This window comes from Corvus kubaryi, unplaced genomic scaffold, assembly GCF_017639235.1.
Source record: "Corvus kubaryi isolate FWS band 111438036 unplaced genomic scaffold, C.kubaryi_AGA036_p1.0 split1-37173, whole genome shotgun sequence".
NCBI classification, from domain to species: domain Eukaryota; kingdom Metazoa; phylum Chordata; class Aves; order Passeriformes; family Corvidae; genus Corvus; species Corvus kubaryi.
This window is the reverse complement of record NW_024582074.1, coordinates 204,170-221,156: the sequence shown is the minus strand read 5'-3', so window position 1 is coordinate 221,156 and position 16,987 is coordinate 204,170. Positions and strand designations below refer to the sequence as shown.

The 16,987-nt window shown below is 44.9% G+C and overlaps 1 protein-coding gene across 3 annotated transcripts in view; it reads right to left on the bottom strand.

Annotated features, from left to right (window-relative positions):
- Positions 1–16,987, bottom strand: part of PXN (paxillin) — a 47,163-nt gene that overhangs the window by 29,204 nt on the left and 972 nt on the right. Inside the window, exon 1 of one of the 3 annotated variants that reach the window (XM_042053901.1) lies at positions 16,916–16,981. The exons of 1 other annotated variant lie outside the window; for it this stretch is intronic. In XM_042053901.1, the coding sequence (XP_041909835.1) occupies positions 16,916–16,928 (13 nt within the window). In that variant the 5' untranslated portion in view covers positions 16,929–16,981. Of the gene's footprint in view, positions 1–8,490; positions 8,791–16,915; positions 16,982–16,987 lie in introns of those variants that run through there. One more of the 3 variants, XM_042053903.1, reaches the window with a different exon arrangement.

The window sequence follows — 16,987 nt, the reverse complement described above, 5'->3', positions numbered from 1 at the left end:
TCAGAGCAGACCCTACTAGCTCAGCAGAAGGGGTCCAAAGAGTAGTTTTTAGAAGTTAAGATGTAACACTCTATGGTAATATAAGAACTCTTATAGGCTGTATGTAAATGCTATAGGATTTGTATCTTGTATTAGATTGGTTAGTGACAATTAGAATATTCAGTACAGAAGATGATTTATTGTATTGTAACCAGGACTTCAGACACTCTTGCTCTTACTCTTACTACTTCTTCTTCACTCTCTTTGCTCTTACACTCTCTCTCTCTCTTACCCGCTTGCTCTCTTGGGCCTGCTCCGAGCTGAGTCTGGCAGCTCTGAGCAGTGCCCCTGTACCCACGCCCTTTGCAATAAACCGCCTGTGTCCCAAGATCAGACTATAGAGATCTCTCGTCTCCGTCACCGACCGTCCCGACCGAACCCGTCAGTAACCTACACTACCCCAGGCTGCAGAGACAAACTGAGCAGGTATTCATCCTGTGACAGACAGAACTGCTGTCAGAATCAGGTGGTGGCAGCCACCATGAATCCTTTCTGTGCCATAACCGGAGTACTGACAGCCAAACCAGTGAGCCTTGCCCAGTACAGCAGCCCATGCACCCAGCTCTGACCACTATCAGCAAATGTCTAAACAAAGACAAGACACTGCAATGTGAGATGTGGTCTCACATGAGCAGCTGCAGCAATGACTGTGACTTCCTTTCCCAACCACTGAGACCCAAGCTGGAGAGCTTATTCCAGAGCTTGTGGCCAACTCACTGGTCACAACTAACATGCACTACTACCACCCCAAGCCTGAAATTGTAGAAGAGTGTGCAAATACAGCCTGTGTAAAGCACTTTCAGGAACTGTTTATCAGTAACTACTCCCTGCACATTTGGGGATGAACTGCAAACCCCTGGAGTGCTCTGGCTGTAGTTCCAGCAGAGCTGACACCATCATGCAGTGCCAGTGTAAGGGAAGGGCCCAGGGCCCCTTCCCCAGCATGCAAACCCATGCTGTTCCTGGAACTTGCCCTGCTGATCACCAGACACATTCTAAACTAATTCAATTTACTAATTCAACAGAAGTTTGTTGAAGTGTTGGTTTGGTTTTTGCAGATGAACTCATTCGGTTTCTTGGAAGCACAACTCCAACCACTCTGACTTAAGCAGCTCTTTAGAATATGTATTAAAAAGACCAATGCCAGAATTGAGCCCTTGTTCAAGTGAATAAAGCGAATAAAACTTCTGCTTTAAATGGGAAATGCTCTACTTCCACCTTCAAAACTCAGGCCAGAACACAAATTGTAAATCCAGCCCATCTTGCCATTAGTTGAAAGAAATCACCTACCCTCCTGTCAGATTCCCATAATTCATCTGCAGCTCAGATGCACACCAGAAAAAAAGGCAGCCTGAAAAGATGCAATCAGCAGACAGCTCAAACTGAAGTGCTCTTAATTCTGGAGACATCCCTCACCATTACCTGCCGCTTCCACCTGAGCCTACGCTGACACTTTATTTGGCTTTCCACCCCCAGAACTGTGACACAGCTCAGTCCCTAGGGCTGCACACGCTATGTATCCACTGGTGCTCTCATTTGTGCTGCTGAGCTTAAGAGTAAGCTTTTGACAGAGACTGCTGACCATACACCTGAAGACAAGCCAACTCTGTATGCTACAAAAACCCAACAGAAGCCATCATGTGAACTCAGACCTTCCACCTGATCCCTCTGATGGGCAGGAGGGCTATTTGTGCGTGCATGTGTGTGTGCTGAAAAACCATTAACATCACCGCTAGATCCTTCCTGGAAGTGCCCACACCACTTCCTTGCAAATGAATACATTTCTGTGACGCCCAGACCTGCACGCTCAGCAGTGGTGCATTTGTCTGCATGGTCAGGGTGCTGGAGTGCCGGGCAGCATCACGTGGAGTCAGCAGGTTCCTGTGCAGCCCAGCAGCTGCACGGCTCTCAAGGGCACGACGACACTGTAGGAAAACCAGCTGACCAGTTTGCAGCTTTACACCAGCAGTCCCTGGGAATCACAGCCCCACTCCTTGAGAGAGCACCTCAGAGCCTCCTCTTGTCATCTTGGATGCAACAGGCTGGGAAATCCTTCGGCTGGCTCCGTTCACATCACTGAGCTGGCAGGTAAACTAATCTTAACTAGATCCACAGGGCATGGCATCACCAACTCAGCGTGCTGGCTGAAAGACACTGCAAGTGCTTTAAAGATTGAGTCATCACAGTTTCCTGGATGAAACAATACAAATCCACAGCACTCCCTGCCCTACAGTCCAAGTTGTGTGAAGAAACCACAAATGATTTTCCTGTAGGACTAGAATTTTTCCACTTAGCTCTCTGAACACTAAACTAGACTCCAGCTCAAAATGGGTGAGAGAAACGAACCACCACCTACAAAAGAGAAACATGTAGTTATTCTGGCTTTCTCCAATTTCCTTATCAAAGCTTCCATCCCCTTTCCACTGTCTCAGAACAGTTCATTAGATGGCTGAGATAAAGGCAGCCTCACAAGGTACGTAACTGCTTTCACAGAGATAAATATTCCTCAATATGTTGCAAGTGTGCTGAGCATCCTTACACTGAAAACGATTTGCACTTTAAGTCCCTTCTCCTGTCAGAAGGGATGTACCTGATGTTCCAGAGAAACAAAAAATATGGTTTGAGTAAGTTTTTTCGGTTTTCAGACAAAAAGCTGCTAAAACCAAATGTAGCCTTTTGAAGTTCTTCAAATTAACCTCAGCTGTCCACTCCACTGCCTTGGTTATCATATTCAAAAGCTGGCAACAGAAATACCAAGAAGAACAAACTCTTACTGGCACTGAAGATCTAAGGACAGCACAGAAGAAAGCAAGGCCATACAAAGCCAGCAAGGTTGGCTGTTGTACTCTTCACCTATTGCCTCCAAGAGGAGCACTCGAACTAAGCAGCAGTACTGTGACAGCTACTTTAAGAGGCTGTTCCCTCTCAAAGGTGTGTCCTCCCGTTTATTTCTCATTTCCAGAAATGCTGGATCAGGGGGAGGGAAGGATTATTTCCTGCCACATACAGCATCATCTTTTTTATAGCATGGCTTTCTCCACACTTAAAGTGAAAAGAGACATCTTATATTTACATCCCTCTGTTTATAGTCCTGAGCAGCAAACAGCTCATGCCAAGTAAAAACACCCTATGCTAAGACTAGCTGCCTAAATCTGAATTCATGTTCCAGCTTACTAAACAAATACATGTTTTCAGTTTCACAGCTACCAAAGGCTCCTGAGAATGCCAGATCCAGCTACACAAGCCTTGAATGCTTCAGAGATTCATGGCTCTGTGAAGCTAAAACAGAAAATAATCCCTTGTGTGGTTCCTTTCTACCTAGATTCATTGGACTGTCAGACTCCTGAATAACAGGAAACCATTTCCAAAACTGTTATAACCGCAGTCAAAAAATTCTTTCACTGCTCTATGAACAATCTTCAGGAGAATGAGGAAAAGTTTGTCAAGGCTTTGCACGTCACAGCTGCAGCACATCCTGTGACACAGCGCGTGCAAAAGCTGAACCGACCTCAACAGTTGCACAATGCTGCAGAGCACAAAGCTGGGTTCTGCTTCACTGGACAGAGAAGTTGGAGATTGCACAAGTATCACAAGGTGATACGTAAAACGCTTCCCGCAGATGTAACCAGCCTTACCCAGTACTCCAGCTCCGGACCTCCAGGGATTCAGACCCCTATGATTTATGCACCACTGTCCTCAGATGATTATCCCACCCACAAGTTACAGCACTTATCACACAGAAGCCTTTTTCAGTCACAGCTTCACACCCTAAACCTGAATCTCCACGTATTCCATTCCAGATAGAACTGGCTGTGGCCTGCAGCAACTGCAGGCAGTAAAGTCTGCAGGCAGTAAAGTCTGCAGCCACTGCACCTGAATCCCAACGGGGCTCACAAATCAGAATCCTCACTTCCTTGACAGCACAAAAGAAATGTACCTTTCAGAAATGGAGAACTGAGACGCAGCCCTTAACAGCGTAACGTAACATGGCAAGTCCACATTATATCAGAATAGAAAGCAAATCTGACTCTCAGGCCTGTACTAAAAATATTTAGGTTGGAATTTCTCAGCCTGCAGTCTGCTATGAGCTCCACTGGCCACCAAGTCTTTTGTCAGAATCCTCTCCTTTTGGAAGCAAATTGACTGGTGTTCAACAGGCAGTTATAGCTAGCCCTGTAAAAGATCACAAGGAACAACTATCTGCACAAATTAGAGAGTCTCCCCGTGTGTCAGCTATGAAATTGGAAACAGCTTTGGGCTCCCAGGAGGGTAAGTACAGCCTCTGACAGTCTTCTCCTGGAGTGGCTCTTCTTATGCAAGATCTATTTCTGATCTCTGCCTGACAGCAAACACATCCTCAGGCATTTCCAGGAAGTCCCAGACAAAGGCAATAGTAAATGGCCAATCCTGATCCAACTGTCTCTGGGAGGGAGGTGAGTTGGCTCAGGCTAAAGCAAGGGACATTGCTCTGTACAAACAGGAATGAAATGGCATCCTGTCCAGTTTGGTGGGAAGAACAGACTGGAGTGAGTGTAAACATTTTACACAAACAACTGAACAGTTAACACCTCAGTACTGACCTGGGCTGGATTTTAGCCAACATTCTTGATGGGAAAAAAAAAATTTAATAAACTCAAAACCACTAGTAACCAATACACTGTCTTTTTTAGTCCTTTATTTATCTTTATGCATGCAAAATATTAAGTTAACCCTTCTCATGCACATCATAAGAATTTTAATTTGCTGCTGGCTTCCCTCTGAAAGTCTCTAGAAGTCCAACAGGATCTGCTCTCCTCTGCCAAAACAAAACAAAAAAAAATTTCATGAACACCAAACAAGCAGCCACTGAACTGACCCCTCACGGAAAATTTCCAAGGCCAAGGCCTCTGGACAAAATACCAACTCCCTTGTATTCCTACAGGAAGAGGGGCTCAGCCAAGCCAGCTATCTGAGGAACCAGACCCTTCCTGCTACACCAGCGAGCAGCTACTCCACAAGCACTAGGTCAAAACATAGCGCTGCCATTCTACAAACATCTGACAAATCTGGTACAAAGGAGATGTCCACTAGACAAAGAGCCCGAGGATGGGAATAGAACCAGCAGGAAACAAGACACTGTGGATTTTAAACCACAGCTCTGGTAAAGGGCATAAACAGAAGCTCAAGGCTTGAGTGCAGAGGTGTGTAGTACTCCAGCTACAACAAGCAACCCTCCACATGCCCACTGAAAAGAGGATAGACAAGGGCATTTTTTAAGCCCTGCATTGGTATTTGGTTGAGATTTATGTAACTGAAAGTTGTCATAAACAGCATTGAGATTACAACACATGCTGATCCAGGACTGTATCACTCTTCCAAGCAGCTTCTAAGCAGTAGCTTAGTGTGAAATCAAGAGTGGCAAATCACAACATTGTTAACATACAGCAGTGGTCTCCAAATCTCTGGGCAACAGCAATCGTGTGCATCCTCAGGTGGAAATGACAAGTGCATGGGTTTGACCTCTCAAGGGGACCCCTCACAACAGCTGTAGAGCACTTGTCAACTTGGAGATCATAATTTGGTAACTGTTGATTCTAACTCATCTAGGGAAGGAAAACATGTTGCATCAGACTTTACAGTGCAACAGAGCACAGGAGTTCCACTGGACAGTGAGCACCTTGGAGTGAAGGATACAGTTTCATAAGATGCAGAAAGGCAAATTAACAGCTCACCACTGCCAAAAATGGAGAGGTTTTACTCCCTCTTCCAGACATATGCAGCTGCCACTTACTTGTGCAGGCTCTGGCTCTCACAAGTCCCCTCTGTGAACCAATCCAACAGAACATACACCCAGTCAAAAAAAGCTGTCTTCTTTTGGGTCAGGAAAGAGATGAGCACAGCAGTCAGCAAGAAGGGCTATGTCCAAACAGTCAGAGAGCACAGAAGGAGAAAGGACAAGTAAAAGTAAAGCCATCTTCCTCTTCAGGAGCAACAAGCCCTTGTATTGACTCAACCACCAGCAGGACCACCACCTCAGACACCCCAGCAGCACACAGGTAACCACACTCAGTAACAACACCGCTGAAGATCCCTGTGATCCTCTCCATCTGCATATGTAAAAATGGATTTGGACACAGTTGCAGACAAAATACCATCAGAGCCTGCACATTCCAAGTTAATTATCTACCTTTTTAGAAGTAACAGAAACAGGAAAGCATGTGGACCCTATAACCAATAAAGGGAAGAGTAGGATTTGCATGGTTATGCAATAATAGACATGGAACTTGAGGGGGAAAAAAATAGCATCTTTTAAGCTGTGGGAATCCTATCCAAGCAACATAAACAGATCTGAAGATAGACCCATTCAGGCAAAGTGCCAGTTACAAAATTTGAGACACACATAAAGATGATTAAATAAATGACTGAAATACTAGTGTAAATTCTGAATTCATTAAAAGCATTAGAAGCACAAATTCTGCCAATGAAATGTAGAGTATCCTGGTTACCAGCAAAAGAAGGATTCCAGTAATAATGAATGGGCACACTAAAGAGAGTCTGTAATCATATCCATATTTAGTACAGTCTTATTGAGGCATTCCTATCCTGAAGGCTCTTAAATGGGATATCAGAATGCAAACTTGACAGATTTTGTCCTTGAAAAGCATTCATTAGCTTCAGCAACTTCCCATTCAGTAAGAAAAAAGCATATCTCCAGAGAGCATAAATGCAAAGAACATTCAGCAAATGCAAATCTACCCTTAAAAAACCAAGGTATCTCAAATTGTAAAAGCCTGTGTCAATAAGGAGATACAAAGTCTCAGCTAATCTCACCCAGATAAAAAATTAGTATATTGAGACATAAACACTTGCTGGCTTGACCTGCCAACCACTCTGAAGTGAGTTGTTTCCCTTTTTTTAAAATGGGAACTTGTGTCAAATGTCATACGTGGTTTAACTGGCTTGTTAAAAATCTAATTACTAAGGAAGTACTTTTAAAATGGTGGATGTTTCTTTTAAGAAGTTTTCATTTCTGCAAGGGTTCTCTGCAACAGGGTGGGAGTAGTCTTGGAAGCAACACTGAACTCTTTGTAAGCCAAAAAGCGTAAGTCATCACCAACAACTGACAAAGCGCTGCCAAAAGCACAACGTAAATTCACAGAACAGGGCAAGGGGAAATGACAACAAAATATTTCACATTTTTCAGTCGTGTGGATCTTGGTACTACTTATAACTATAATAGGTAGAAAGCTTTAAAATAAAGCTTTCAGTCTGATGAGCACTGCACTGTAACTTAAAATAACCCAAGTAATCATAGATACTGGACAAGCAACAGCTTTGAAAGAAAACAGAGTACAAGGGGCCAAGAAGCACATGGTTAAAAATCTAGTTAAAGCAGCTTCTTTTCACTTTAAAAGCAGCTTCTGGGAATGTAAGGTGGACAGTGTTTCAGAAATGAATGTGGGAACTGGTCTCCCGGTCCACTTTGGGATATGTGGGTGGCAATTTGATGGAGACTGCTGATGGCTCTACAGCTGCAGAGCTCTGACTTAGGTGGGTTTTTTTTTAGTATTGGCACAAGAATGTGGCTCAAGAGTTTCACAATGGCCCACTGAAAGAAAGAAAATTGTTAAATCTAGACAGAAAACTAATATTTTTAGAACTGGAGTATATTTGAGTCAGTAGATGGAGAAGAGCTAGAGAATGTTTAAGGTTTTCTTATCTCTTCCTACATGAGAAAGTAGATGACCCATTGTTCTACCTGTCATCTGGCATCATGACACAAGTACTAGTTACAAGTCTCTTGCTTGTTTCAGCAGCAGCAGCAAGAGAAATAGTGAGGATTTTTTACCAAGAGCAGTATTAACAAAGCAATTAAACGCATGACAGCTTTTTCATCTCCATGCCCTGAACACAAGTTGTTGTTGTTATGTGATAAAGAAAAATTTTATTCTATCAACCAAAGGCTGTTACTCGCAAGAGAACTCTTGACCACAGAAAAGAGCAACTGGAAAGAAAAATTACAAAAACCAAAGAGAAAGTAGATTTTTGAGAGGTAAAGATGAGTGAGAGAGACCGATCTCTAGCACTGACCAAAAATGGAAATGGCAGCAATACTGAAATAGAAGCAGCATGAGAATAAAATTCCCTTTCAGAGGTACATGAAATAAATCCTTCTTCAAATTATTTTCTTAAAAGGGGGTTTCAGCACAATCTCTGATTGTTCCTCCACCAATCCTATGATTAAAGTCAACAATCATCGGAGATAACTGGAGAGACTGTTTTGCACTAGTCTAAAGAAGTCAAGATTCCCATTGCCTACATTTCTGCTTTGCTGAAAATTAAGTGGACTTCTTTGTCTCAACTCATCATGTTCTTCCCTGCTATGTCCTGAAGTAGGGCACAGAGGAAAAGAGATTAATTTTCCTATCAAGTATCTAGATACACATATATTTTATATGGACATGTACTTACCCACATCACTTTCATCCTGTTACTGTTGGGTATTTTAAAATTAACCTGCTCCACCTCAAACCACACCAGCATCCACAACCCTCAGAGGAACACAGGGACCAGACCCTGCCACTTACACATCCAGTGTACAACTTCCCACACATGCACAACAGTGCAACTGCCCCCTCATCAAGAACAATATTCCACTTCTATCTTCATGACAAATCCAAGCCTAAGTGTTTAAAGCAGCTGGAAAATAGAGCAACTCCAACTCCTTCCCCCCCCCAAAATAGAAAACAAGAAAAAAAAACCAGCTGTTTCTGCCAAGCAAGTACTGAATACACTGCATTCCATTTCATTAAAACAATTATTCAAAAGCCAGCCAAGAATTACATAAAGCTTCCTCCCTGCACCACCCCCAGCCCCTTCCTTCAACCCCTCCTCCCCAGCAAACAGCCTCCCAACCCTGCAAGGACAGGACCATTCCAGAGAAACACTGCTCTGAATGCCTCGCATCCCACTGGCTCTCCCATCCCACATACAGCATTTTCCAGACCCAAGCAATACAATCAGGGGGCTCCAGCCCAGACAGCCCAGAATGTTTCAGAGTTTCACATCACCACAGCCATACCGCGGTGATCTCTTTCAAGTAGATTTCTTCCTCGCATTTGATGGGAAAGTAGCATCCAACAAATAAAGCCCTTAACCAACCCTTACAGAAAAATGAATGATAACCTAACAGATTTTCTCTCTAACTCACACCAAGGCTTTTAAGCATGATCCCAAGAGAGAAGGTGCTGGAGGCACTGGATTTAAGCAGTTAAGAAGTACAGGAGCAGCATGCCAGAGCAGCTGTAAGGCACTGCCCAAGCAAACTGCTTAGGACAGCCAAGCAGCAAATCCCAGATTAAGCACAAGCAGGATAGATTGAAAACTACAAGCTTAGGGTTATAAGAACCTGACTGACAAATTCATCCCAAACTCCACACAGCTGCTCCACAGCTCTCAGCCTCACTGACAGTGCTGAGCTCCTCATCTTTCACAGCAGAAAGAAAAGGCAGCTTCTTCTGGCCAATGCAGCTCACCCACTCAAAACACTGAGTTGGCCACTGATAAGAGATTTCATGACGTGGATGAAATGGCATTTCGTTCCCTCCCCCAGTGCTCCAGCTCTCTGCAGGGATCCTGTCTAACTGCTGGAGTTGCTCACAGCCAGGCAGAATAGTTCCAGCTGTGCGTCACACTGCCTGACCAGGCCTACACAGCCCAAAAAAAGTCTCCCCCATAAAACCATAACGAACAGGAGATTCAAACCAGAAGTACTCCTCCAGGCACCTTACTCTTGGGGATCACCTCTGCCCAAAAGGGGTCATTTGCTAGCAGCAAACCAAACCTAGTCCCAAGGCAGCTGGTGGTGCTGAGAAATGGGGAGCAACAGATGCAACTAATGGTCAAACAAGATGAGCAGCAGAGACCAGCCAAGCCATCATCTTATTCCAGCTCATGGGGCACCAGTAACCTCAAGTGACATGCAGTTAGCCTTAGGCTTTTTTGTCTGACCCAGCTGAAATTAGTGGTTTCAACCCAAAAGAAACCTGTTCTCAGAGAAGCCCTGAACTTGTTCAGAACCATGGAAGAGGATAAAACAAGGGAATATTATGCCCCTAATCCACAGCACATATTTTACAGCCCTCCTGCCCATGACCTTTTTCTACCTCTGGCTTCTTTTACCACCTCCTACTCTTATTAAAACTCAGCCTAACCACAGTCCCTGAACCACCACAAACTTCCTTGAAACACAAAGTGAAATTCTCTGTTCACCTTCCTCTGCAGCAGTGGAAATAAAGCAAGATCCTGTGAGGCACCTAGTCAGACACAAGATTAATTCTGTCTGCCAGCTCAGTTCTGTGACAAAAACATGGGACTGGTTTATTCCTGGACCCCCATAGTCTGATTTATAGCTGAGCCATTTAAAGCACAATTCCCCATGCAGAGTTGTCATTCAGAAGGTTTATTCCCTGGAGCGCCATTTACTTTTTTTGATGTTCTTCAAATAATTTGCAAAATGTTAGAGGTTTAAGCACATCCAATAACCAGTAAAAAACCACAAGAAATCAAGCTACACTCCACTGCATGCTGCCAGCTAGACAGTCAGTACCTCACCCAGCAGAGCCATCTATGCAAACGTGCACATGGTAATAAGAACACTGTGAGAAGTGACATGACAAGCTGCATTGGACAACTTCAGACTACCTCATCACCATTTAAATAATTTGAACTGTACTTGTTCACAGTGTAGAGACAGTCCAGCTCAGGAAAAAAGGAGCCAAGCACTAACAATGCAGGCTGCCTCCCCCTGTGCCATAAGTTCTCTTGGCTCCTCAATTTACAGTTGTCTCAAACCGCTTAGATAAACTTCCCATGTAAATTCAGAATAGTTACTGTCTGCTACAAGAAAAAGCTGCATTTGTGCGAGCAGAAAAAGAGTTTACCAGACTCCTAAACAGCACAAACACAAAACCTCAGGGACTCAGTTCCTGTAACCAAAACACCACCACCACCAAACTTCTTCCACAGCACTCCAGTTGCCATTTCTACTTTGTTTGCTTCATCAGGATTTAAAAACACACATGCACAGAAGAGAAAGCATGGGTTTTAACACCCATCAGCCAAGGGAGACCGCCCCCAGCCAGCTGGTAGCTGCTGCTCTGGGACCATTTGCAAAGAGACTTGAGCATGAATGGGAAAAACAGCTAAAACTGATATGAGAAAGTCATCACCCACCTCCTATTTTTATGGTATATCTTTAGCACACAACATTCTTCAAATGACTTCACGACACTCTGTGGTAAAGGGAAAGACCAGGGTACAACTACTGAGGGGAACTTGGAACGGAAAGGAAATCTTTTCTCCCTACTCACAGCCTGTCGTAACAGGCGATGAAGAAAGGATGAGCAATCAGAAAGCAGAGAGGGAACATTCAACAGGGCTGAGAAATTCAAACGTGCCACTGTAAGCTTTTCCAGCAATGGTGACCAGAAAAGCTTGAAAGAAGCTTTTCAGCTGAAAGCTATTTCAGAAACACAAAGATCTCAACCAACATTAATCACGCTTTGCAGGTAAGGAGTAATTACTGCTGTTTCACAGACAGAGAAACAACAAGCCTTAAGTTAGAGTACATTTTTGAGGCTGCGGATAAATGGTTACCTTATGCTATATTAAATATAACCCACAGCTGAAAGAGGTGGCCTCACTTCCCAGTCCACTGTTTATGTAAAAAATGACTTTGAGGAGAATCAGCTCACTGACCCAGTTAACAGTTATTGTGGACACAAGGAAGGGAGATGGCCACAGGGAACAACATCTCAGCAGCCAGCAGTTAAATCAGGTGAAACTAATTTGAGATCACAACTTCACAGCTTATTCCCTAACCCATTCAACTTCAACCAAAATGGAAAGTAATGGTGCCACTTCTTGCTTCTACTCTGCACTACTGGATGTAGTAATCTTACCACAGATGAGACAGTTCCCTACTTATCATTTTAAAATGCAATATCCTAACGGTCATGATAACCTGTACTTCCAGGGCTTGTTACTAAACCTCAGTTAGTTAGGACAGGTCTAAAGTGAGTAAGAAACTCATTCCCTAAACCCCATCATCTTATCACAGCATGAGAAAGCTTCCCACAGACAATGTCTCACTTTCAGGCAGCTGGACTAGAAGAGCATCTTCATTAACAGCTTCCGCATTAGACAAAAAGGGAGACACAGGATCAGTACACAAAGAGGGAAGCGTAGGCTGAGACCAGAGCAGGAAACTGGGACCAGAGATCCTATTCATTTGCACTGATTTTCCACTAGCGCACACAACTGCATTCGGAATCTGCTCTGTCTGTCTCCAAAGCTGCAGCAGATCCTGGATATCACAACTAACACACTAGTTCGATTCCAACAGATTTGTTTAGTGGCCACGGACAGGCTTTTTCCACCCTCTAGTTAGAGAGTTTTAATTTAAAGGATTTATCTGTCTCTTAGCAGCAGATCAGAAAACCAACTCTGATCTAAATACAAGTGCATAAATACAATAAATACAAGTCCTTGTTCTGTTGCCAGACTTTAGAATTTTAGCTGTCATTTCTACCATTTCACAACTTGTTTCATATAATAAATACACTCCAAAGGGCAAGAGGTAAGGAAAAAGGGGTCCAGAGAAACTGAAGTATCACAATTCCCTAGGAAAGAAAGAAAAAGGAGAGAGAGTTGAAGATGTATGAGAAGTTTCCCATTTGCTTCTCTAGTGGCAGAGATGGTGTCAGAGGATCAGTTCTAACCAGAAGGGCAGCTGAACACTTGTGATAAGTTGACCTCTCCCATGAGGGACAAAGGAGCTAAAGACATCACAGAGTCCAGCCTTTCTGTGGAAATAGAGCAACAAGAAAAGAAGCCTCTTTCTTCATCGCACACTGCTTGAAGCAGAGGACTCCCTGTCTGAGTTCCTCAGGACAATGAAGTCCCTGTTTTACAAGGGGTCACAACAGCTAAGGAGCTGAAACAAGTCAGAACCCTATTGTGCAGAGCATTAGTTCTGTTTACAGCCTTCTCACCCAGCAGCAGGAAGGAGTCAGAAATCTGAGCCAGTAGAAAGCCAAGACACCAAATTACTTTACCAGTACTTCCCCCCAATACCATTTCCTGGGCGTAGCTGACCATGAGCAATTTCACAGTAAACTTTTAGTTAAGTGGGCCCAAAACCCACAGCATATGACCCCCCAACTACAGGAACTGAGTCAGAAACAGGCAAGCATCCCCCTCTGGAGAGGGACAGACAGCACCGCCCTGCAGAGCACAGCAATCTTCCAAATGTAAGGACAGATGACAGATGGAAACACATGCACCTCCCTCCACACTCCCTTAAAAAATCAATGGCAAGATTGCTCCCTTTAAAGTCAATCTTGAGGGGATTAAACACTGAAGAGAGGGTGGATTAGAGTTCCTAAAACAGAGGGAAACAACTTTTAAAGCAAAATCTCTTGTGCCACTGAACCTTTGCACCCAGAATTTTGAAGCCAAATTGCTAGACAAACCTTATGCAAAAGAAAAATCCTTCTAGAAGTGAGCAAGCACACCTAAAAAAAGCAGCTCACAGTCTAGTTTACATGCACAGCCAAAATACTGCCATAAATATGTCCCCATTAAACAGGTATAACTTCTTTGTAAAACACCTTTTAAAAGCTCCAGTGAATGCTGTTTTGGTTTTGATTGCAAAATCCAATTTAAAAATATCTGAAGCCTTTGAAAACAAAATTTTTTAAGAAAATAGGAGTAGAGAAGTGAGAATTTCAAAGACATCAAATGAAAGCTTCTAAAAGCCACAGCATTTCTGTTTGGAGTCACCAGAAAGTTTCCCAGTAGTATTTGCAAACAACCCCTTTCAGAAAAAGGCTGTAAAAAACTTTTGGAGTCAAAAATCGAACAGTATCTGACTAAAGCAAATGTAAAGTTTCTCTTCTCCTCTCACCACAAATACACGACACATGACACAAATTAGGTTTCTTCCTCTGCAACAAGCAGATCCTAATGGATCTGTTCCCTCATACTACTTAGACAAGGTAGCACCACAGAACCAGTAACTCAACATCTCACTCAGTGGCTCAGGTTGTCTGAAGCAAGTATGTGTGGATGGTCACTTATGTGCTGGAAGGTGTGCTTTGGCAATCCCGTGAAAGCAGCAAGAGCCCCAAGTCAGGATTCTCACTCTTTAGGACAAAGCTGTACTCTCTGTGCCAATTTACAGCACTGCAGAAAACTCATTCAGCAAACTTCCTGTCAAACTCCAAGCATATCCGCAAAATGCGCTTCCTTAGAGAGATTGGAGGGAGACAATCTGGGCAAGCCTGGCCAGCTGCTCTCCTCCCCCTTCCTACCATGGGCTGTTCTAGTTTACATCCAGCCCCAGCACTGTGTGTCCTGTGCCACAGAGGCTCCCCCAGAACAACAGGGTGCAGCTCCAGCCCGCAGAAAGTTTCCTGTGTGAGCTTCTTCAACACTGGAAGAGGGGGAAAAAAGGAAACAAAGACTTTTTTCAATTCCAAATGAATCCCCAAAAAGAGACAAATCCACTCTCATATGTTTCATGACCTCTCCAGTCCAAGCACGAAACTGAGATACTTCTGGACCTCCATTTTACAGTGCACAAGTACACACTGATCAAATCCTCCAGCTCTAGGAAGAGGGACGAGATTTTTGATAAAAGCAGGGAGTTAAGAACAGACACACCAGTGGTCTCTGTGAGGGGTTCCCTCATGCCCAGCAAGGCCCTTTACTCACTGCTCATTTTCTGCACCACACAGATTCCAAAGTGAGGTGTGGAAGTATCCAAGCTGACTTTACTCGACATCAACTCTGAACCTGCAAGTACCGGCTCAATACCAAACTCCTTTTGGGCCAAAACTGTCCCTGGAAGCAGAGCAGCTTTGTCCACATGGCACCGTGCCTGAACCAACAAGTCCTGCCTAACCAGCTTGACTCTGGACAGAGCCAGTGCAGACATCTGTATCCATGGCACAGTTAATCCACAACTCAGATAATCCACCTGTAGATAATGAGGAAAGAAAATAAAACAACTCTCACTTGAGTTCAAAAGTCTGACTTATTTCAGGGGAGTTGTATGAGCACAGCACTGTTCCATTATGTGTGCATCCCAAGGTGAATGGCTTTAGAGAAGTGAGACATTTTGGAGCTAACAATGATTCGCAGAGGGAAAACAGCTGGTGTGCTTTACCATGGTGAATTCTGTACACCACAGAAAAGCTTAGAGAGAGAAAGGGTCACACTTTTTTGTTCAGCTGCTTACTGTTAATTAGATCTTGTCCAGTCTGAAAGGCTGCATGAAAATTGAGACAGATGCAGTGTAATTAAGACTTCATGAAATCAAGTTGCTGAGACTAAAAGTTCTATTTTCAAAGTCAGATCACAACTTTAACTTTTGGTTGTCTCAATACACTTTGGAGCTCAGAAGAACAAACCAGGCATAAATTCAGATCCTTTTCACAATTTCTTTGCAGTTCACCTCTAATTTTCCTACAGAGGAAAGAAAAAATATTAAGAAACTGCAGCAGCCTATTCCAACAAGCGGGAAGTCACACTACTGCTGTTCAGGAATGCAACTGTTGCAGTGGGCACAGTACAGCTCCCATGGTTTACTCAAGAGCATGTTGGTGAGACACTAAACTGGCCTACACAGACCCGTATGCTCACTCTGAAGGGCCACTCAGCAAGTCAATACTGGGTGACTGGGTGAATCCTGGTCTGACTAGCAATGCATTCCTGAACATGCTTGGATCTTGCACCAAATCTCCAACAGATAACCAGAACGAGGGATATGAGAAAAGGTAAACAAAGCTGTCTCCACTTAAAGGAGCAATAACCATGAGAAGAAGCTGCAGTAGAAATTAATTCTGTTTCCACCAACAGCTACTTCACCCAAGCAGAGGGTACGGTTTCAATTCCCAAGGATCAATCCTTCGTGGGCACACCTTTCACCAGGAAGCCATGCAGCAGATGGACTCCCTGCCCCATAAGTTTTATCACTAGCCCAATTCAAAGTCTGTTTTCTGAAGGTGTGACCACCAGCTTTATGCCAGCACCGTAATGTGAGCTTCCAGGTCCAGGAATAAACCTGCAATTTTCTTGGACTATATGTTAAGAGAACGTCTGATTTCTATTAAAGGTAGGATGGAAGTAACGGATCACAGCCCCTCCCCAGTGTCTGATTTAATCAGTTTCATAAGCGGAAATCAGTCGTCCTAATGCCTCCCAGAGCACAAGGGATTTTGGCATATCCACACCCTTTCCGGCTTGGTACCAAAGGAACTCAAATTCTCTAGATCTTTCCCTTGAGACCAGTTGCCTGACATGTCTCCATTACACGATTTCAGGCAACCGTATAATGCAGCACACCGGGGAGAAGCAGAGGGAGGACGACGATGAGCTCCGAGCCCGGCTGGGCTCCGCTTACCCCCGAAGGCTCCCCACTCCATACCCGCGCAAAGTTCAGATCTCGCCCAAGAACGGGCTAGAGAGGCTGCGGCGGGGCAGGAGAGGAGGTGCTTGCTGAAACCCGAGCACGCTCCACGCTGCTCCGGGCACAGGAGCGCACGGCGCCCTTCCCGGCCAGGATAGCCACCGCCTGCCCTGGCCGCCAGCGGGCGGCGCCGGGACAGCCCATCCGAGGGGGCCCGGGCGCAGGCGGCGGCGTGGAGAGCCGGGATAGCCGGCGTAGTGCGCGGGGAGCGACACGTCCCCGGACGCCGGCAGGCGCGGCCCGAGCCCCACGGCGCAAAGGGGCGCAGGGTGGCTGGGCGGGCCGCGGCCGCGGCCGCCACCGCCCGGGGCGCGGAGGGGCGGCGGCCCCCGTCGCGGGGAGCCCGCGTAGCTCGGAACTCACCCAAGTCGTCCATGGTGCCACCGTGCCCGGTGCCGCGCCCGGAACCGCTCCCGCCCCGCCGGTGCCGCCGCC